Genomic DNA, 24198 nt, shown 5'->3' with positions numbered 1-24198 from the left:
GACCCATTTTGGTCAGGGGCCTAAAGCACTTTATACACCACTGAACTCCAAACATCCTGAATTTTATGACGCCCTCATTCAGGCGGAAGTTTCCCTGAATGGAAGAACAAACAACATTACTTGAACTGGCTTGCGCTGCTGTACCAGCTGACTGCGCAGGCATGACTGTGGGCTCACCGGGGCACTCTCTGGCAAAATGCCCAACCTTCTGGCACTGTCTGCAAATTACGGCCTTATTACGTGAGGCAGGATATGGTTTGGAAGCACTATTCAAAGCAGCAAGATTCCTTGCGAGCTGATTCAACTGCTCTTGCTGACTTTTAAGAATCTCTTTTAACTCCTGTATTTTAGATTCGTAGGGTGCAATACCTGCCAGACTACCTCTAAAAGGGACCTCCTGGACAGTGTGCTGAAATCCTAACACTGGGGGAGCCGAGTAACTTCTATGCCTACCGCCCCTTGGCATACCTCCACGCTCCCATAATATAGCCTCCCGACGAACATCCATCAAGGTGGCAGTAGGGTGGCCGCGGACATACTGCTTTAGTTCTCTGCGTAAGAAATAATCATTTTCAACAAACTGATCTCTAAGCAAGACATCTTTGTTCAGCATATCACGAGGGGACTATTTCACAGCCCTATCTATGAGACACATAAGAGCATGTGAAAATTCCTGTAATGTCTCTCCCTCCTACTGTCATCTTGAAAAGAAATCCTCCTGCAGAGAAACATATGACTTAGTACACCCATACAGTTCCTGTAAGATAGTCAAAATCTTTTTGGGATCGTCTTTCTCCTCTGGAAGCTGATATTTAATCTCTTCTCTGGGCTCGCCTTCTAGATGATCATAGATAAACAGGGCTTGGTCGGCTGGTGAAAGATGGTCTCAAACAGGCCTGCACCTCTTCCACCCACTCGGCATTACCTATACCAGTCTTACCGTTGAACCATGGGCACTACCTCTACCCAAGGAAGATAAATCAATCTCTCAGTCAGGGGAGCTGAAACAGCAGAATACCCATGGGTGAGTGAACCTGTAGAAGCAGCACTGGTTCCAGGTTGCTCCGATTCTCGCTTTTGCCGCATCTGCCGATTTTCTGCTTGCAGCTGAGCTACTAAGTCCTTTAGCTGTGCGAGCTCTTCCTCCATAATAAAACAGAAGAGTATTAAAATATCACTTTATAAAACCAGAAGTCCGTCCCAACGCTGCCGCTGCTGCTGTCTTGTCACTACCCCCAATAAACCATACAAACTAACTTGATCCAAAACAAAAAACTGCGCCACGTATTTGCCTGCAGAGATCCTGTCAAACAATGTCAGACTGTGGTGGCACGAAGGAGGAGGGAACGAACATCCACTCCTCCCCAGCTGATAATTAGAGGCCGTTGTAAGAAACAGCCGTGCTTCATTACACCTACATACAAATGCATTTGCAGTGTCAGACATTGCATAGTCTACCAGCTGCCTTGTACAAAATTGTTGTGATGCCCACTAGCAAGAATCTGAGCCAATGCTGTATTAGCACAGGTAATAGTCCCATGACTTCATGCCTCCAACATGGCCTACTCAAGCAGCACACTTGCTCAAACTACATACAATTTATTTAGAAGTGAGACTGTGGCGATTTTCAACATGTGCAAAACCATACCACTTTATTAATAAAGCGCCTGAGGGTGCCATGCTGAAATTATCCACATTACTGATTGAGTGACTGATAGTGAAGAGGAAATATTATTTTGGGTTCTACATAACACATTATTTGTAATACAGAAAGAGGAAGTATGAGTTTACTTAGAAGTGAGTAAAGAATTATTTTGAAAATCATGGTCTAACTAAAAAGGAACTCAACTATTGGTTGATACAATGATGTACGTGACTGAAATTTTTGCAGCTTCTCGGAACAAGTATAAATATACGGTGACTCAAAAATAGCTTCTAGAAAACATTTCAGTGCTCTTAGACCTTACGTCTTTAACATTTGAACAATAAATTCTAGGGAAATAGCTCTGTATACTAAAATAAAGTAGCATTGGATGAATAGACAAAAAACAATGAAATAAAAAATTTTTTTTTATGAATTTTGCCATTTTAGTCAGGACTGCCAGAAGCTACCAAGCAAGACCATCAGCTCAAAGGAGACTGTAAGTAAAACTATAGAATCATGCAATTTGTGTGATTTCACATTTTAACAGATTGTTGCTGTTTTAACATAAAATGCATATAGCTTCAACTTTTATTAAAAGGATGAAAATATCTTCTTTATACACTGATGCTGTGTTTTAACCAAATCCACTGATGCTGTGTTTTAACCAAATCCACTGATGATGTGTTTTTCAGATTTAAACACATTGTTGCTTTGTTTACATACAAAGAACACAGTCTCTACTTTAGTTAGGGGTGGCTGAGAAAGGGTGAAGAAAATTCTTATTTTCACACTGATATTGATATTGTGGTTTAACCAAGACCACACATGATGTGTTCTAAAATTATAATTTTTCAATATGGGAAAATAAGACCTTCAGTAACTAACTTTTGAGCATCAATAACACTGGAGAATGTATTGTCGGACAATCCGGTGGAACTGAAATGGAGGTTTTATGTTGAAACAGCACTCAGTGAACGTGCTCTGTAACTTTATGCGGTCTGTCACATCATGGCTGAGTCACTGTGGGTCATAAATGATTCACCTTGCAATACTTTCATTTAGAATTGATCATTACGAATGTCTGAAGGGGAAAACAACGGTTGCACAAACTGACACGTTGCAACACTGGTTTCCTTTTGCTACACTTGAGTTCAGTGAGCTCTTCAGAACGATTCATTATTTCACAAATGTTTGTATAGGCAGCCTAAGGGATCGATTTCATAGATAATAATAATATTGAATATATTACAGTGATGCTAGAAGTCATGCATTGTAATCAGACGATATAAATATTCGAGCAGAAATATGTGTTGACAAAATAGACTCATATATGTTGATTTTATTATTCAGAATAGGGAAGATTTCAAATAAAACTATACAATTCTTCATCAATTGAATGCAAAAGTTTAAATTCTTTTTCAAAAATTTAGAAGAATTTAAACACTTGATTTGGTTGAAAATGTGAAAAATAATATAAAAAAAAATCATTTTTTCCCAACCCTTATTTCAATATCATGCTGATAATAATGGAGGCGAGCTCATCTGAGCTTTCGATAAGAAAATTATATTATATATAGCCATGTTTTCTTGGGCGTGCATCATATTTCCACGCTGTAAATGCAAATGACTCGCAAAGTGTTTGTGTACTTAAACCATAAGTGAAATGGCTATTTATGTCAGGTTTTCCTGCCCTGTCATATTAGTGGCACCAGTACCCTGACTACTCTGTGTTTACTGTTTCCAGTGTACAGAGGGAGGGTGCACCTGCTCACTACTGCACATCATATTCTCGCTAACAGCAGCTTTCAAAACAACTACACCATGGTAAGTCTTACCTTTACAAATATAACGTGTATTGTGCTCAATGTGTTCAGTTTGAGTTAAAGTCTCCTTAAAGTTTTCTTTTCCAGGATGTAAGACTTTGATATAACTGACTGGATAAATTAGTTTGAATAAATAATTTACTTTGTTTTTTCTCTCATTTTGCCCCAATCCTCCTCTTCGTCCTCTTCCTTTCTCCTTCTTTCACTCCTGTCTTCTCTTTATTCCTCTTTTGCTACAGGTGCTTAATTGTACGGAGATAGTTGTGGCACTGGAGACCTATTACCTGACAACATTTTATGGAATTGAGTTCTCTGTTGGTTTCCTTGGCAACCTGCTGGTTGTACTTGGTTATATATTTTGTTTACAACAGTGGCAAAGCTGCAACATTTACCTCTTCAGTCTTGCAGTTTCAGACCTTATTTTCCTCTCCACATTGCCACGCCTCTGCTACCTTTATTCAAATCACAAAGAAGAGAACAATGTCTATGTTTGTGTTATCAACCGCTATGTCCTGCATGTAAATCTTTACTCCTCCATACTCTTTATGGTTTGGCTCAGCATGGACCGCTTCCTGCTCATAAAGTATCCAATGAGGAACAATTATCTGCTCAGGCCACAAACAGCTCTGATTATTACAGGGTTGAGCTGGATAGCTGTCAACGTTGAAGTTGCCCCAATGATAACGCTGATGGTGCAGGACCTAAAGGAAAAAAATTGGACCAAGTGCCGAGATTTTGCCAGTCTGAAGGGAGATATCAGTGTGCTTGGCTACAGTTTGGGGCTGACACTGACAGGTTATATTCTCCCTATGTTGGGACTTTGTGTTTTTTCCTACCAAATAGCACACCTACTGCGTGTCCAGGAAAGGGCTCTGCAGCGCAGCACAGCGTCATCATACAAGCGGCCTCTACAGGTGGTTGCATCAGCGGCAGCGCTATTTCTGGTTCTCTACACTCCCTACCATGTGCTTAGAAATGTGTCAATAGCAAGTATGCAAGAATGGGCAGGACTGGGGACGTGTACAAAGATGCACATAAAGAGTATGTATATCTTGACCCGACCTATAGCTTTTTTTCACAGCGTAATCAACCCCATCTTCTACTTTCTCATGGGTGACAAGTTCAGAGACCTCCTAGTATCTAAGATTAGAAATATAGTCAGCAGAACAGTGGCGCAAAGAAACCCTTCATGAGTAAAATACAAATTTACTGTATGTAAAAAAGAAAGAATATCAGCATAGCATCCATGTACACAAATGAGATCTACTTTGTATTTTCTTTATTTTATTTTCTGTATTTTGTCTTTTGTTTTGTATTTTTCTCATATCACTGCATCCGTTAGTGATGCACATGTATATTTCTATATATATATTTTTGTAGGTACAATATTTACACATCAAATTATTATTAAGTAATAAAAAGATGTAATAGCATATTCTTGATGTAAAACTATGAATGCAAGTTTATTGTCACATTTGCTGAAACTCGTAACCGAGTTGCATTGCTTTATCATTGTTACTTCTTATTTGGGAATGTTTGCACATTATAGTGCTGTATAGCTTCCTAATCTAATAAAGTCTATTAAAAACTGTCTGCTCTTTTATTATTACCTAGACTTCAAAGTTTTCTCCACAAATCCTTAAAGGGGGCATTTGGTAAATGAATATATATTTAAATGAATTTTGATTAAATAACCGGACCAAAAATACAAAAAGGAAAAGAAATGTTTGCATGATCTAGTAGAAGGAAATACCATAGTCTGAGATGAGTTGGGTGTGGAATGACAAAGTGAGTATCAATTACACAGTTTCAGCTCCTGTATTCACCTAATAAACCATAGTATGTAAAAATCTGGCTGACGTAGTCTATATCAACAAGAATGATTCAAATTCGAACAATTTTAGTCTGGTCAAGTTGGACTTTTCCATGTAAATGCTGTATGTTCTCCATGTGCCTAAGAAATGCATGTTAGGTAACTTGATTATCAAACCTAACACGATAAAAACCAACTAGAAAAACCATCTCGTGCAAGGATTTTATGCCTGTCACGACTAACCACACCATGCTTGACCTATCATTATATTTAGCCTGGACTTATTGAGACAGAGCAAACAAGAAAAAGAAGAGATGAAAAGTATGCCAGGACAAATATAAAGCCTGAAGCTCTATATTACTTATAATATGATTTGGTAATATACTAAACCAGTAAATTCTCTGGGAATATTACATTTCAGACCACCAACATCACAGAGGCAGCATGGGTATCGTTTAAAGGTTTTAACCTGATTGCTGCATGTTGAGTACAGTTATTTAGTTTAAATGCCGGAATACATTTGAAACATTCACTCTCAAAACCTAAAATCAATTTTGTATTTGACATTTAAAATTACAGATTAAGCTATCAAGCTTCATGAAAGTTTGATTCTTGTAACACTTAATTACTGGAACATTTTGTCATTGGTGAAGATGGTGTTAGTGCTAGCAAATCAAGTACAATTAACCAGGAGCCAAAGTAAGGATCAAGGAAATTTATTGTCAGATAGCTTAAAAAAAATGCACCTAACAAAGGAAACCCAGGACAAATAATAGAAACTGTTATATTTACAATTGAGCAGGTAGAGCTGTTTGAGGAAATAAGCTAGCTTTGTCTGTTAACATGAAATGTTGCTATGTTTTTTTTACCAACAATGTTGGTAAAAAAAAAAAAAAGAAGAAGCTCCAAATCAATGAAGACATACTGTGCCCAGTTTCATTTACATTTCAAAACTTTCAGAACAGAAAGGCATAGTGTTAACCAGAGCTTGTGTCATTTAGAGATCTCCCATATGTACAGAAGTCACAGAGGTGATGTCACTCAAGAGAGAGGAACAGTATTGCTCTAATAACAGGTGATCAGTTTAAAGTCACCTCACCATTGCTACAAGAAAAAGCAACTCAACTTTTGTATGTTAGCGATATAAACAAAAGTCAAAGAAAAACAAACAACAGTCATAAATATGCAATCAGACGTGCATAGAAAGCCAAATTACCAACTCTTTAATCGCATCTACATGCTGTTCACCAAACTGGCAAATGGTCTTGTACTTACAACTTCAGCTAAGTGTCCAAGCCTTTGAACCATTGCTTATTGCATATGAAGCAAAAACAACTCTACATGCTACATTCCTGATATGGCGACTTTATGTTTATGACTCTATGTTCCCAAATGAGAGCACTTTCTGGTTTTCCAAATGTAAAGTAGTTTATTTACATAATGTACTGCCATAAAAACTTATCAGCTCATATTATAGGAAGTGAGACTTGTAATAATCTGTAAAGGTTAAGGCTCCAGATATTTTTCCTCTCTTTTTGCCATATTGCTTCTTTACACTCAGCTAAGCTTTATAACAAAAATGTGTTTATGTGTATAGCGAAGCTTTTCTTTGCAGCATGCTCTTTATATACAAATACCAATATTCTTCATGGAATGTGGATTGTTTTATTTCACTGCCTTTAGCCTTGAAATGAAGATATGTTAAAGCACAATGCAAGTAGATGGGTTTCTGATGAGGACTTGGAAGTTGTTTTTTTTTCCTTTTATTAGATTAAAATGCTGTTCATTCTGCAGTTTAAATTAAGGGTATTACCATAAGCAACTCTATGTGCACCATTTACATGTAAGGGATACACAACAAAAGGAGTCACTCTTTTTTGTTTTAAACATGTTGCAATTATGCAAGTCAGTGTTTTTGATATTTTGTAACATCACCTCAGGCTTCAGTGACCTGCAGCTTGGATAAATGTTAACTTTGGCTAAACAGACTGTTGTGAAAATTCTTTTCTGCTGTGCCAAAACTTACACTGGATTCTTTAAACCTCTAATGGAATATTTCAGATTTCTCAGTGGTATGCATTACTAACTAAAGCCATAAGATCAGACCAGATATGAGGTGCTGTGGATGGAAAACAATGAGGAGAACCATAACAGGCCAAAGAAAGTCCACAGATATTTTTACCCTCATATTTGCCTGTTGAGCCAAACACAACACTATTATTGTACTTTGTGATGCCTTCATGTGTTGTGCTGCATTCAAGCCACCTTATTTGGAAAGAAAATGTTCTATACTCTCAAAATCTTGTTTCCTACTCCTATCCATTGCAACAAAATGTAAAAGTTTCTCAATAAATACACACAAAAACAGCAGGACCACAGAAAAAGAGACTCCACCAAAAAACAAAAGTCTACACCCAATCAAAACATTCTTGCATTGTGAAGAAATACTGGAATAACTACTATTGATCCTCAACCTTTTACAAATTTTCCTTGAGCCATTTAATATAGTTGTCTGTCATGCGACGTGCAATCAGGAAGTCAGTTGGCCACACGGTGAACATCAATGCTCCGTGAAATCCTGTGTCATAGTGTTCATGTGTCACCTCAACGCCAGCAGCACGGAGCCGTGTGGCATACATGATCCCATCATCTCGGAGAACATCATACTCGCACGTCAGAATGTAGGCCTTGGGCAAAGAGCGTAAAGCTGCGTCTGGAACAAGCAGAGGCGACGCCCTCGGATCAGCAAGAGATCGAGATGGTCCATCCATTGCAGCTGCTCCCTCGGTAACTGCGGGAGCACTGTAGTTGTACTTTCTATGATACGTTTCTGGCAGAAAAGCACTCCAGTTGACAAACTTCAGCAGGCTTGAAGACTCTGGGTTGTTGTGGGTGTTGGCCATCATTGCTCTAAAAAAAGCTTTGTCGCTGGTGAAGTATTCACTCCAGAAACGCACCATAAGAGTGCGGGGCAGAATGGGCATGTACTGATTCTGTTGATATGAAGGCGTGTAAAGGTCCAGAGCCTGCAGCACAGGGTAGAGGAGTGCTTGGGCCTTTAACTGAATCTGCTGACTAGGTTCCCTTCGTAACTGTTTTGACAGAAAGAGAGAACGAGAGAAGGATTTAAATGTAAGTTAACCAAGAAATGTATGCGTCATTGTTCTTGACTCCGTTCACTTCAGTACTTCCTGTTGGGCTTCACGTGTAATGACCTGTTAACTTCAGTGCTGTAATACCTACAAATTTAAATAGTGAAAGTACCAAGAATGTTGGCTTAATACAGCTGCCCAGAAAAACAATGTCCTTGACCAGCCTTCCGAAGAAATAGCACTTCTGTTATTTACAAGTCTGAGAGCCATTTTGGATAATACACAGTTTCACAGGCAGTGCTTTTTCTATACTTAAGCAACTTCCCCTACATGCTCACTCAGGGTTCAGCATTTTGCCCAGAGATAGTTTGAGTGGCATTTCAAAGTAACTGGGTATTGAGCCACCACGCTACAGCTGCCCAAAGGACACTGCTTTGCAGCGGACACATTAGATAAAACAGTTTATCAGTTAACCACTTCAATTATTTTTAAAGGCCAAATGATATACAGGGTACAGGCTGTATGATGGTTGTATTTTAAGAACCATGGTTCCTTGGTTGTTTTTTTCCTAAAAACAATAAAACAGTCTTGGCATTTGTACGGTATGTGAACTGTACGAAAGTTGAAATAAAGTACCTAAGAATCTATATCTAAGAACTAATTCGCAATTCCTTCCTTCCTTCCTAGACAGGCAAAATTAAATTCCAAAGAGATTCCTTGAGAACTCCTGGTCTTGCTAAGACACTTTTGTTTTAGTCAATCTCACATGCTGCTAAAACATCTTTTTTCATCTTTCAGAAACTTCCATGAACCTTATATAGAATAGAATAGATCTTTATTGGAACTGTTACAAGAACAATGAAAGACAGTTTGGCATCTCTCCGTTAGCAGCATGTAGATTTTACATTAAAATTCCTTTAGAATAGAGAGAATAAAGAGAAAGCCCCCCAAAATAGACTTAAAGTTAAAGAGGTACCTACACAGGGAACGTATGTAATAACATGAGTATCTACACAGATATGTACAAGTTATATATGCCATATAAGGGAGCAGTAGCAATTAAAGGAGCAAGTGATCAGTGCAATGTAATCGGTGGTAGTGCACATTAAGTAAGATGGTTCCATTATAAGAAATACAGTTTTTAAATACAGTTGAAATGTCCATAACTGTTAACAGTACAGCTAACCTTCAATCAGGGTGGAGGTAGGGCATGTTTGACAGCCTGTGGGTAGAAACTTTTATTGAGTCGGTTTGTCTTTGACCTGATGGACCTGTAGCGTTTACCAGAGGGGAGGAGGGAAAAAAGTGAGTGTCCAGGGTGCGAGGGGTCCTTGATGATGATACTGGCTTTCCGCTGAAGTCTGCCAGTATAAATGTCTCTGAGGGGGGTTAGTGAAGTGCCGATAGTCCGCTCTGTCGCTCTCACCACCCGCTGCAGTTTCCTCTTATTCTCCACACTACAGCAGTTAAACCAGAGTGTACAACAGTAGGTCAGAAGGCTCTCGATGGTGAAGCGGTAGAAGTTAATTAGCAGTTTTGGGGGTAATTGGGCCTGACACAGCTTCCCGAGAAAGTACAGCCTTTATTATGCTTTTCCTACATTTAGGGAAAATGTTTGTGGACCAGGTAAGGTCGGCCGAGATATGGACCCCCAAAAACTTTAAGCTTTCTACCCTTTCTACCTCCTCCCCATCCATGTAGAGGGTGGAGTGCTCAGATCGCTTTGTTCTTCTGAAGTTGATTACCATCTCCTTGGTCTTGGCTGTGTTCAGATGTAGGTTCTTGATATAAGGCTCCTTTATGCTGCAGGGTTTTTTTTTCTTTTTCTTCCCACTGTCGCCAAAGCGCTTGTTCATAGGGAGTTATATGATTGTTGGGTTGTTCTCTGTTTTCTTTGTATTAGTGAACTTACCTTACAATATAAAGCTCCTTGAGGCAAGTGTTGTTGTGATTTGGCACCATATATATAAAATTGAATTGAAAATCTTGAATTGAATATAAAGATACCGATACTTAGATCCAAGAAAGGAACAGTCTTCTGTTTCAGGGTAAGAGAATACTATTTATCACACAGTCACTCAATAACCCATTCTCTGCCACCTCATGAACAGGAAAACAGATTCGACGTTATAAACAAAAGAAAAAAAAAAACAGTACCTGTTGGGTGACTGCAGCTGCCAGGTTCCCCCCAGCACTATCCCCAGACACAGCAATGCGTCCAGGGTGCACATAGTACTGGGCCAGCACCCCCTTCTGGAGGAAATGTTTGACCACACGGTAAACATCCTCATAGGGAATAGGGAAGTGGTGCGCCGGAGCAAGGCGATACCTGAGCAGAGTTAACTATTTAAGTCATGTTTACAGACAATATTTCAGCAAACAAAGCATGGTGGAAAAAAAATGTAATCATTTTTTTAAGACAAGGACAAACAGACATCTGTCAAACTGAATAGGCAACAAAGAGACAGTAAAGTATAGAAAGGTTATAAAAATGAAAAGAACTTATTGCCATTTAGTTATTAACTTGAACTATAACTGACATAATGTACAACGGATATTAAATGTCTTTACAATTCTTTGTTTTATGTAATGAAAAACTCATGCCAGGTCAAAAGGAAGAATAATAATTAAAAAAAAAAGTATAAATATCTGGTTGCATAAGTGTGCACAGCCAACTATAAATAGGACGTGTCCACAATCAAACAATTACTTCACAACTACAGCTGCTGCAAATTGCTTCAACGCTGCTGAAATATGGTTGATACAATAAACAGTTTTGTTTTGCTCTGACCTTTGCAGTACTGGTGTCATCTCTACAAGTATTTTAATCTATTTGCCAAATGTTACGCATGGCTGACCCTGAGACTCACTAATGCTTCAATTACGCATTGAACCACTGGCAAAAAGCAGAAAGGAATTCAGATGAGCCAGATAAGGAAATACCCTACAAGCCCCAAACCCATACGCTATCCACTTTACTACACAGTGGGTTGGTTTCATAACTATCAAAATCTACATTTTAAGAGTTACAAATATCATTATCTAAAAAGATGTTTAAAAGGTGAAAAAAATAATTTAGTGACTAATGTTAGTATTAGCAAACAACAGTATAAGTACTGACACACAGACCAGGAGGTGGATGTGCCAAAGAATAGCAGTGGAAGTGCTATGATGGGGAACAGGCTTACAGAGTCCCAAACAAAAAGAAAAATGGCGAGCTTAACAGCATCATCACTTCAATCTAGCCTGTGACTAATGAGGGATGACAGGGACGTGACAAAAGAAAATTGTGTGTGAGCAACAGAAAAAGTCGGGGGAAGAGGATGAGACCTATTAATACCACAAACAAAAAAGAATTTAAATAATGACATAAAAACAAAACATGCTGCTTCAGCAGTACCTCTTTTTTGACAGCAATATACATGACTATAAAATATGAAATACTTACTCCACCGAAAGAACCACAGCATCGAGCTCAGTGACAACTTTTCTGGCCAAGAGATCATATGGACTCATTCCTGAGTAGATAGTAGAGAAAGAGGAAAAAGACTTAAGTAATACAATGCATCATATTAAATTTCATAAATTTAATACTATAGTAAGAGAGATGAACCTGGCATTAGCAATACTTCCTGGAAAGATTCATGTTACTGTAATTGTGAAAGGCCTTTAACAGATTGCAAGAGCAGCATGAGATGTGTCAAACTGCATGTCACGTCTTTGGATTAGCAAGGGTAACCACCCCCTGAGGTCCCCACCGCTCCAGCAGAAGGCATGTTATTTCCTCAGGAAACTGAAAGCTTTGTGACTTGTGTTTCACAGTTTGTTCATTATTTATGATCCTGTCACAGTACCAGTCACTGGGAGTCGATATGAAGCTGTAATGCCATGAACCACAATCAATCAATTGGAGAATATTACCACTACTCTCTTGAAATAACAATGGTAATATTCTGAGCTGAACACACAATGTGTTCATCTTTCAATTCATCTTTAAAAGCCACAGAGTCGTTATTCAGTGTGATAAAGGAGAACAGAGCCCAGCCCAACTACTTACGGGAACTCCCCAGACACCATCCTCCACCGTGCAGGTATATGATCGCTCTCCTGAGGTCTGTGTCACTACCCCGGTGCTTTGGCTGATATAACACCACCTCCACTCCATCAAAGTTTTCTTCTGTCACCTTGACATGCTCATCAGAAACAGGTGCTATCTTTTCTAACAGAGTAATGAAGTACATTACCCCCATGTAGTCCTTCAGGCCCAGTAATTCGCTTATGTCTGCCTGGAAATGGAGAAAGGCAAATGTAAGGTATAGAGAAAAAACATATCACATAATTTGTTGGTGTTTGTGAAACATGAGGCATCTCTATTACCTTGTGTACAAGTGATAACATTAGTATAACCCTGTTTATCCTATGTACACATCATGCCGGACTAACATCTATAATATTCAAAACAGAAAATGTCAAATATGCTAAACTTGTGACCATGATAAGGAGGAAGGGAGAGAAACAAGGAGTCACAAGAACACTGTTTGGCAAAATGTCAAGTCCCCTAAAGTTAACTGTTGAAAGAAGTCATACCTAAATGAAATAAAAGCATGACTGGTACTCCATTATGTCTGCTTGCTGAAGCAGTAGAAAGCTGGCTTCAGGGTAATCAGCTGATGTGCCCACAATAAACTAATCAGAGTCATCTAGGTCCAGTACCATCAGGAGCTCATGTCAGGCTGTAGTTTTTTGTTTTTGTTTTCGTTTGGGGGGTTTTAAATAAGAGGAAAGAAAGAAAAAAGAAGGACAAGAGGGTTCCCTTTCTTGGCATTTCAAAGACCAAACTGATGTGTACTAAACATGTTAGTATTAGAACAGATTGAATCAAAATTCAGGATTTTAGTACAAAATGCTGTCATTACATCTCCAAAACAGATATTTTTTTAAATGCCATGTTTTTATGCTAAAAGGGAAAAATGAGAAACCATTATCCCTAGTTTAACAACAGAACTGCCCTGTGGGGTTCGAGGTAGTAGCCTCCACCTTTTTTTCTAACTGCATAATAATCAATATTAAAAACAAGCACAACACTAAGATTTATTTAACACTTAGGATGTTAATTAAAAAAATGTGTTCCAAACTAAATCCACTAAACATTATATTAAAACTACACTTATCCTACTGATGATATGATGCAACACTAATCTATTCAAACCGCATTTGAAGACAATAAAAAAAAAGCCCTATTAGCCATAGCACAATGGGCTCAGTAAACCACGGGCGTCTTATCCGTCATAAACGCAGACGGGTTCCCTTGATAGGATCTATTTTTAGAACAGGTGAGCAGGACTATACAAAACATGGATTAGCATCTGACATAATCTGGTGTAACCAGCATGTGCATCTACATCAGCAAAAAGACAACAAACGTTTAACCTGCCACCTTAGCTGCTCAGAGAACAAAGGCAGTTTACCTACCGTTTCTCAGCTTATGGCTACATAACATACATACAGTGCATTAAAGTGATCAGAAAGGTGTGTTCATACATCCACAATACTGAAGAGCCTACACTCTTTGGGATTTTATTTCAGTAACACCAGAGCAGATTATCCAGATAGACGGCAAGAATAGTTCTTTTATTTATTTATTTTAATTTTCCTTACCAGATGGCTGAGACTTCTAAAGAAAGAGTTGGTCAGCATGAGTTTCCATCTCTCTTCTATCTCCTCAGGAATGGGCTCGTAAACGTAATAAGCGGTGAAAGAGCAGAAAGCGACGAATAAAATGATGCTTCCCAGCCTCATTTTCCAGCGTGGGTCCCTGGCCACAAACTGCGGGGTGCAAAACAAACGGGCTGTTGCGCTTGTTAAGTCACTTCGCTTCGCGACTAAGCTTACTCACGGAATCAATTCTTGGAACCACGGGAGCTAAATACTACAGCGAGCGCTCGGTGTCATCTTGTGGTCATCTGTGCGCATATTCTGAGCTTTTCTCGATGCTCCCTTATGCTCCTTGGTGCGTGTCTGTCTCGTGGAGCAGCAGAATTAATTGAAGTGTCAGTGATATGGAGACAGGAGCGCGCACGCTGTGTGCTCACGAGGCAGGAACCGTCCCACCTTGGCCTACAACTCAAATTCCTCAGGTGCCTCCTAATCGCTAGATTACACGGGGCGCGCGACTAAACTTTATGCTAAGACGCACCTGATGCACGAATGTCGTGGCTTGTAGCTCAAACATGGCTGGTACATTCAGATTTGTTCTTTTCTCCTTCACTTTTTCCATTCCCCGAGTACAAGTTTTCCAATTGAATTTATAAGAAGAGAAAGTCTGTGTAGGTTGTATGCGGTCACAGCAAAAGGCTGTGTACTGCAGATTTGGTTGCAACTGTCCAAGCTAATTATATAATTGGTGACAGAGCCAGCTCTGATGTCTGCTTTCCTGGTAGGACTGTCAAAAGCAACATGACTCTCTGATGCACTCACGTTTTCAAACGCTGCAGGAGGGAAGATTTGGTGCTTGCTGCAGCAATGGGAAGAAAAGTTTGCAGATGCAGGACTTTTTTTATTTAGTTTATCTTATTTTCATGGGCATATCTTTGTGTAGAAAAAGTGGAAAACTGGTTCAACAGAAGTGGCACATCACAAGAGATGTACTTGAGTCAGATTGAATTTATTAAAACAAAACCGTTCAAACCAACACTGGAGCAATACCAGCAATGAAGGGTACTGTAGCATGTGCACTGTGAAGTTTTGTAAACACAAAAGAAGGCTGATGCCAGCTGGATCATCCTGGATCAAGATGAGAGAAAAAGAAGATGAGGGCCAGCCTTCATTACATTACTTAATTGCATTTGTTTAGTAAACGGTCCAATAAGAGACACAGGGAAGCTGAAGTCAGTAAATAATGAGGAGCCCCTTCGCTGTCAAAGTTGCAAACTCTAGCTGTTTATGTTTTTAAATGAAATGATCCATAAAACCTAAAGCCTTGGTCTGAGGTAGTTTGATTTCTCTATAGGGTTCATCTGAGAAATTATGAACTATATAGCTCCCCATGACTTAGAGTTGACCTCTCTGTTATGATCTTTTTAATGTCTTTTAGTCAAACTGGAATTTAAAATTTGCTGGTGTTAAAGTGCAGGCAAGTGTCTCCTTCCATCAGCCGTCAAACTCGATTGAGATAGAATCTGCACGATCCAGGACGTGACAGTGGGTGAAAGCATCTATGAGACCGCTCACTGCTGAGCAGTGGAATACTAAATCTCTTCTCTGAATACAAAATCACACTTCAGATACTCGGGGATTCTCCCTGGAATTCCCTCCCTCTCGTTCGCCTCCAACAACTGGCCTCATCTCTGCTTCTGATGGAGACCACCTCAGATCACTAGTAAATCTTTCATGGAGCTCTCTTCCCTCTTTGCATCTTGTTAATGGGGAGGATGGGTGTCAGAAGATGTGGGGGTGGGTATGTTGTCTTCATCTACGTATAGTCATGCTGTGCAGTGCTATGCCACGTGACTTTCCAACACCCTGCTGCGTGTATGGGTAGCTTAAGCAGATGTGTACTGAAGTGTAGGAATATGTGTTCATGTGCTTGCTGGTGTTATCAGTGTAAGCTCACATACATACATGTGGATGTGTGTATACACACAGATGGGCACATTCTTGGGATTACCAAATCTACAGAGGCACTTCAAATAGTTATAATTAAGGAACTCAATCCAGACCTCCCCTGCTTATAAGTATGAGTGGCAAACTTTGTAACTTTTTAAATTGCAGAGCCCCTGCTGAGGCAAAGCAGCTGCCCTGCATGACAAGAGGCATCTGAAGGCACTTAATTCCAGAGTCCAGAGTGAGATGAGTGGAAGGAACATTTATTTGATATAATAATAAAAAAAATAGGTCAGGTTGCATGGCCAACTTTAAGCAACTAACCTCAAACAAAACCAAATCCACAAGATTTCTCCATCCTCATTAAATAAAATCATCATATACAAACATAACTGAACAAAAATATTAAACACAGATATTAAACTCAAGCTCCACTACGTCTTAATTCGAGCTTCCAAAGTTGTTTTCATGCAGAACAATTGTTTTGTTTACTTAGAAATGTAATGCCCAGAAAAACACAAAAGCTTTTGGGACTATGCTCATGATCTTGTTTTCTTGCAGTTAGTTTTACTGTATATATTCTTTTACACACACACACTAGATGCATATCTACTGCTTGGTTCTCTGTTTAAACTTCAGCAGATCTTCTTGAATATATCTACATGCCTAAATGCCTGCTGTTATATGAAGTTGAACAGCTGTACCCAATAAACTTTTATTTTTATTGTTCATTTCACCGAATGTGTCTTATTCAGGTTCATATGTGTCATGCAGGTTTTTCCATGGAAGACTGAATTGAAGTTGGATAGAACAGAAGTTGGAGGCAATCTTGAAAGAAACGAAAGATTTTTCTTTCTTCAGAATGTGGCTTTGCTTAACATTTATTTTAGCTAGAAAACTGTAAATCTGTACAGCTTGACTGATCATTTGTTTTTGTGCATATATCAATAAGTGATTGTGTGTGAGTGTATTCATCAACACATAATACAAAATATATAGTATCTGCTTGTACAAGTAGAGCAGTGGTACTAGGCACTACATGTCTGGGCAATATCTTAAATATTTGTTAGTGTCTGGAGTAACGTACAATAGAATTGTGTTTTTTCATGTAGTGTATTCGTCTAAACACATGCAACAATGCATCTATTCTTCTTGTCACGTATTTTTTACAATAAACAGGCTAAACAGGGTCAAATAACTGTCTCTGATTTCAAGCTTTAGGCCAAAAGCAGAGCCACAACTTTGGCAGGTTGCTTTGTGTTGTTGGTCCATCCTCTTGTCAGTTGTTCAGCTAAAATACTGCTTTTGAAAGTTACAAGTTTTTAACATACCTCTCTAATGATATAACAATCTAAGCCTCCAAAGTACCATTGCACTATAAAGTAATCATATTGTGGTCATCAAGAGAACAGAAAAGTAAAGAGGTCCTCATACATATTACATATTTCTGAAAGTAAAGTTTGAGGTGGAAAGAGCTACAATCATCAGTTATGAAGAAAGAACACTTTGTACCAGGTGAGAAGATTGTAAGAGCCCAAGGAAAGTGATTCCTTGCTTTAATAATTGAATACTAAAGTTATTTCTGCATGCCACGACAAAGCCCTAAATTAGTAATGACGCAGACCAAGTTTTTATTCCTTTACGACATGAACACCAAACAGTGCCAAACACTGCTTCCAGAAAGTATTGGATTTGCAAATACGTTTATACCAGCAGTTACATAGTTATCATTTATGGATCGCTGGCTTCATGTGAAAGGCTGAAAGAGCTGTAACTTTTTATTTGAACTAGTAAAGACTGACCTACAAAAGCCATGCTTGCATAATGTATCTAGAAGAATGGAAAAAGTATTTTGCCACAGAGTGAAATAAGATAATCAGCATCTGACTTGAGTGAAGTGAATAAGACGATAATATTTACATGGAGCGTATGCTTTGTCAAAGGTTGCGAGGAGTCAAACGTTTACCCCTGTTTCAGATTAGAAATAATATACAGTGCATTCCAAAACAAACTCGTTGTTTTTTTCCAAAGCTCATTTTGTTTGCACAATAATACATAGTTCCACTATGGTTTCTTTCTTACTAAATCCTTGCATGGCAATATTTGAAATATTTCCTATTTTAAACAAAGCCAGAGAAAGGATCAAAATCAGGAACAGAATTAACCTCCTGATGAGCAGACCTCTATTGCTGCCAAAAAGAATAAAAGTTACTAAAAAAGTTACAACTAAGAACGTCCCTAAGCAATTTTCTGTCATTACAGTAAACATGAACAATGACATTTAATTTAATGCAATGCATAAGGTGGTGTCTTTCTTTTAGTTTTCCCTGAGGTCCCTGATACACATGGTCACATGGTCTTTGGGGAGTGTACTGTGACTGTAAATGAGCTGTGTCCCTAAAATGTTGAACTTTAGTTTTCATCACGTTTCACCACCAGATCCTCCCTGTGTCTATATCGACCAACGCTGCAGTTTATTATTTCCACACTGCGCCTCATGATCATTGGACTGGGTGTAGGAGAGAGCGGTGGATAAGCTCTTTATCAGTACTTGCCTATGCAACACTTCTATCTTAAGGAATGTTGGCCTCTAACCTCAATTCCACGTGAATTTCTCCTGTTATCACCAGACACAAGGATATCCAGGGGGGTTTGCATTCAACTACACATTGACTAAACAACTCAAAACATAGATAAAAAGCTCTGGAAAACAGAATAACTCAGCCATTGCCTATTTTAATCAGTTTTGACAAGTTATTTGAACTACAGCCCAAACATGGCGGAGCATAGAAGGTTTGGAGTTTACATCATCTCTGACATATTAAACCTGGAGTCTACAGCTACACCAGCAGCTTTATGAGGCTGTACTTAAGCACTATCTAAGCCCTGCTAATGTCAGCACACTGATAGTGATAATATTTGAATGTGTAACACATTTTTTCTTCCATTTTCTCCATCTTATCTTTGTATACTAGAATATGAGCAGGACTAAGCACAAAATGCATGGAACAACCTTATCCGCAAGCATTTGATGATTAAGCTAAAATATAACAAAACTCGAGTTATTGATTCCACCAGGTGACAAGTCAGAGATCGCAAAATTGATTATAATTCATCTTAAGCAAGGCATAAATACACAAAAATGAATGACGATTCATCCAGTAACTTTAGGAATGTCACATTCAAAAGCACATATCTGAACCCAGTGGAGCTAGAGGGAAGGTTGAGGAATCATATAAATCATTTAAATCGCAACTCCAGAAAAAAGACAGAAGATGTCTCTTAAAATATACTGTTAGTGTGAAAACATCCGGTATAAACTGTAGTCATCAGAGAAAAAAACACAGGAAAGAAAAGAAGTGTCTAAAACAACTAATTTCCTGGTAGCTGTCACATAAAATACAAAGCACCATCTGCTATCAGCTATCTTTGTACAACATTGGACAAAAGCCTATTTATAAAAATACTTTATTCTATATACTGCACTACATAAATATATATATATATATATATATATAGTCATGACTACTCAACTCTGCTTGGTTATTGACTTTTACTCTCCAGCAGAGGGTGCTCTGTCCTAAATCAACTACTGCCAGGCTTCAACACATTCACTGAGTAACGTTTTGCTTTGCTCGAGTCAAAACCAGTTATTCCCCAAAAGTGTTTAATAAGAAAATAATATATTTTTAACTTTTACAAATTCTGCAAAGGTACAGTGAGATATTATAAGAACAGGATAATGAAAACATGACATGCACACCACTAAATAAGTGTCTGTGAGCATAAATATCAAGTGTTTTTCAATACTTTTATCTTTTGATCTCAGTTTGGTTCTGCCTTAATGCTGTGTGGACTGCATTAGTAACATTGCAGTTTTACACGTCTTCCTTCATCAGTTTAAGCCGTGAGTGAATTTGAGAGTCAGTGTCTCTATGTTTCAATCCTGTAATGGTTTGGCGACTTGTCCAGGCTGTAGCTCACTTCTCGCCGTATAGGATAGACTCCACCGGCCCTGCGACCCTGAACTGGTTAAAGAGTGAAATAAAAGCACTTTCAATGTGCGAACAACCACAGGGGGTCTTTGTCTGAACTGCAGGCAAAGAAACAAGTCATAATATCTGAGAGCTGAGAATAATTACACCAGAAAAATGTGCAAACACATCTGCTGCTAAAGGCACTGTCACCTCTTTGCCAACAGATTTAACACTACTGAGTGGGCTCCTAGGGGACCACACGAATAATTAACTGTAAGAAGCAATCATACTAGCAAAATAAAAGTAATGATACTCTTATTATTTTAATAATACAACAACAATAATAATAATAAAATAATATTTCCAGTCTAGATGTTTCCATTCAGATGATGAAGGTAACAATGGAATTTGAAATGGTTGAAATGTGATGATATCAATACATGGTATCACAATGATGTGATATTATTAGAAACAAACTGATTAACAAAGTCATACAAAATTGGGATGATTAAAAAAATACCTGTGAGATATGTCTGCATGGACCCCAGTCGGTTGAGGTTAAACGGGGTTAAACAGGTGCAGTGTCACATAAAATCCCCCGTTTCAATCATCCTAAATAGTTTCCAAACTTTTACTAAGTCAACAAACTGGATTTTCTGTCCTTCTCCAAGGCAGATGGAAAGATAGGAGCATGCTTTTACCGCTGCCTGAAAGTGAATAATATGATCCTGTGACTAATCCCATTAACTGAAATGCAGTACAGATCAAGCTTCTGTTTAGTAAAGTATAAGGTCATGCAGGATAACAGGTTGGCTCATCTCTTCCTACTTTGGACCTCGGTGCCTTTTAAATGTCAGGATTCCTGGATGTTTCTGGATAATCCTGTTCTTGTGAGAGAAAACTTGGCCATCAGCGAGGACAAAGAGATATTGGAAGAACTACAGGGTCTGGAGGATCAATAAGCCACATGTTCAATTTTTATGTCCTTTTGGCATCCTTTGAGACACAATAAGGCCCTTAACTGTGGATGAGTGATGTAATTTACAAGCCCCTCAAACACAGACAATATTTTTAGCAGTGTTCTTTCAGAGTTTTGTAAGGTATCCAGTACTTACATTACAGCTTTATTTTGTAGTGTCTCAGACTGTTTTGATTCAGCTGTAGAGCTCTAATCTTGCTGATACAAACTCATCAATGATGCATCTGTCTCTTTACAGACTTAACTTCTGAACTTTCCCACTGTTTGTGATGGTTTATAGATATAGATTGTTATAGGGCATCGTTATATAATCAGGAAATTGTTTGTATCATTATCTTTAGTGGCTAGTTAAGTGTTATCTTAAATGTAAACTCATTGCGGAGGCAGGACAGGTACAGTAAGGCAGAACACAGCAAACAGTAATTAGCTATTGAACTGAGTGAATAAGGATAAAAAGGACAAAGCTGGAGATACTGCAGATGTTACGGTGAACAAAACAAACAGGGAAGATGGATGCAAAAATAAACAAATAATGAATCGGCAAACAACCACAAAATTTTGTTTAGTCTGAAGATCAAACCCTGAAACAGACACTCGATGGAAACTGTTTTGTAAAAGAAGTGTTGCTTTCACTTGCTGCATGACTCAAACTGGAGAGAGATTACATTATGTGCACATTTATATTGTGTAATTTACAGTGCAGTTGCCCGACAAGTTTTCTACTTATTATATAACCTGCAGCATTTTGTAATTCGTGTACTTTTGGTTTCAGCAATTGTTTAATTCTTTGTGTGGCTGCGAAAGACTCACATTTTTGGTCATGGTTTTAATTTTAGGCAACTGACAAACTGCAAGCTGTTTTCCATTAATAACATTCTTATTCAGTGAATTAACTCACACATGTGTTCAGTGTGATGCTTCTCAATATATGCAGATAAAAAAAAATAAGAAATGTGATCCATACCTAACAGCTTGGCCCTTGATACCCTTTAATGGCTCCAATGGAATGCAGTGGTTTTAGTGGGGCCACTAGAGCCCAAAGGACCACTAGGTATGGAAATATAGTGGGATAAGTAAGGTAGCAGGGGTTGTTTTTGTTTTCATAGTCCTGGGGCATTAGATCAAAAACACATGTTGTTATACTTGCTTCGTGATTGGTTTAGTTAGTAGCAAAACATTGTACATTAGAATTACTACGCTCAAACAAAAGAAGGCAGGATGTGTGCACCACTGGGTCCTGCTACACCAGCACAGGCTGTGTAGTTTTTTTGCTTGTCTGTGTGACCAAGAGTAAGAAATATGGCATGCTACAATGATTAAGCTGCAGAACGCACGGCGTGCAATAAAAAAAAATACTTCATTTAAATAGGATCGCTACGGTCAACTGATCACTGCAATCAGAGGGATAATGAAAACCTGAAACACAGAAGTTTACAAGTCTGTCAAATGACAGTTTGTATTGCTTGCATGCATCTATATATCACAATAAGGCCACGCACATTCACACATGCTAACATGCTTGGGTTTCTATATATCTCAATGATGTCAAGCACATTCATATGCTTGGGCATACTGCCCATCAATTGCTGGCGACATACACACAGCACAAGCACAAACATAACAGGCTTTTTTCACCATCAAACCTCAAAATGATTCAAGGGATGATGTAACATTTTGACTAAATAAGTTTTAACTTGAAAACAGAGTAAAGAGATAAAGGTACATGTAAATTATGAAAGAGCTAACTATTGCCGATTATTCTTCTTTTCCCTTCAGTAACAAATAACTTGCAGATTATTAGATCCTGACTTACAAATTTTATATGGTTGTAAAGCAAATTAAGTTGTAGCAGTCTGTAAAGCATGAAAACAGAAGGAGAAGAAGGAGAATTGAATTACTATTCAGCTCCTCAAGTTCCTGCCATGTAACATATATAAACTCCCACATATACTCACTACAGTTTGTCAGGTATACCTTACTAGTACCGAGTTGGACCCCGTTTGCCTTCAGAACTAAGTCTTTACAGCATAGATTCATTCCTCAGAGATTTTGGTCCATATAGCATCACACAGGAGCTGTGTGAGATTTGTCGGCTGATAGGCAGGCAACAAATTTCATTGTCATATTTAAGAAACAAGCTTGAGATGATCTGAGATTCATAACATGGAGCCTTATCCTGTTGGAAGCAGCTATCAGAAGATGGGTAAAGTGTTGTCATACAAGGGATGGACAAGGTCAGCAACAATACTCAGGTAGACTGTGGTACTTGAACAATTCTCAGTTGGTGCTAAAGTTCCTAAAGTGGGCCACAAGAATATTTCCCACACTATTGCATCGCTACCAGCAGCTGGAATCTTTCATACAAGGTAAGATGGAGATATGCTTTCATGTTGTTTACGCCAAAGTCTGACCCTGCCGTCTGATTGTCACAGAAGAAATTGAGACTCATCAGACTACACAACATTTTTCCAGTCCAATTATGGATGAACAAATATGAACTGTAGCCTCAATCTGACAGGTGTGCCACCTGGTGTGGTCTTCTGCTACTGGCTCAGTGTGTATTTCAGAGATGGTCTTCTGCACACTTTGGTCTTAAGTGACTGTTTGAGTCACTGCTGCATTTCTCTCAGCTCAAATCAGGCCGGCCATTCTCCTCCAACGTCTGGCATCAAACAATGCATTTTTATCCACTGGATTTTCTCTTATTTCCTTGTAAATCCTAGAGGTGCTTGTGTGGGAAAATCCCAGCAAATCGGCACTTTCTGAAATACTTAAACCAGTCCATCTGGCACCAACAACCATGCCATGTTGAAAATCACTTAAATCACCTTTCTTCCCCATTCTCATGCTCCGTCTGAACTTCAGCAAAAAATGACACATGGAAAAAACAATAGTAACAATATGTGGAAGATCCTAATCATTTATAACATGACTAATGAAAGAATGTCCATACCTACATCAGGAACACGCTGACAGGGGGAGAACTTACTGTAACACTCAATTGTCTGAATTACTATGTTTATGCAAACTCAACTCCTCTCAGTCCATTAGTTTCCCTTACTCACATCAGCCACACAGAGCGATCAGAGATTACAGATTAGACCCGGTCCAGAGCGGAGGTCTGAGCTACAGAAAACTGTTGTCATATTCAATAATAATGATAGATTTTAATTTTTAAAAAAAGCAAGAGATCAGAGTTTATAATAAAGAGATGCTGACAGAAGATACAGAATGTCAGCCTGATAGATTAGAATTACGTCTCTGGTA

General features: G+C 38.5%; 2 protein-coding genes across 4 annotated transcripts in view; one reads left to right on the top strand and one right to left on the bottom strand.

Annotated features, from left to right (window-relative positions):
* The first annotated feature begins 987 nt into the window (after positions 1-987).
* On the top strand, positions 988-5016 carry LOC100700041 (succinate receptor 1). Its single transcript, XM_005459381.4, has 4 exons — positions 988-1024; positions 2093-2141; positions 3390-3469; positions 3708-5016. Exons 3-4 carry the CDS (start codon positions 3467-3469, stop codon positions 4659-4661), a joined length of 957 nt encoding a protein of 318 aa, XP_005459438.1. The 5' UTR covers positions 988-1024; positions 2093-2141; positions 3390-3466; the 3' UTR covers positions 4662-5016.
* Positions 5017-5981: 965 nt separating this feature from the next.
* aadac (arylacetamide deacetylase) overlaps positions 5982-24198 on the bottom strand; it is a 25104-nt gene continuing 6887 nt past the window's right edge. The window contains exons 1-6 of one of the 3 annotated variants that reach the window (XM_019345259.2): positions 14570-14818; positions 14032-14199; positions 12431-12659; positions 11822-11891; positions 10531-10702; positions 5982-8373 (exon numbers count right to left, since the gene is read on the bottom strand). In XM_019345259.2, the coding sequence (XP_019200804.1) occupies positions 7759-8373; positions 10531-10702; positions 11822-11891; positions 12431-12659; positions 14032-14199; positions 14570-14650 (1335 nt within the window). In that variant the 5' untranslated portion in view covers positions 14651-14818 and the 3' untranslated portion in view covers positions 5982-7758. The other 2 variants (XM_005459310.3, XM_005459311.3) reach the window with 2 other exon arrangements.

This window comes from Oreochromis niloticus, linkage group LG14, assembly GCF_001858045.2.
Source record: "Oreochromis niloticus isolate F11D_XX linkage group LG14, O_niloticus_UMD_NMBU, whole genome shotgun sequence".
Classification (NCBI taxonomy): Eukaryota; Metazoa; Chordata; class Actinopteri; order Cichliformes; family Cichlidae; genus Oreochromis; species Oreochromis niloticus.
The sequence above is the reverse complement of the archived record's forward strand: the minus strand, read 5'-3'. Positions and strand labels throughout refer to the sequence as shown.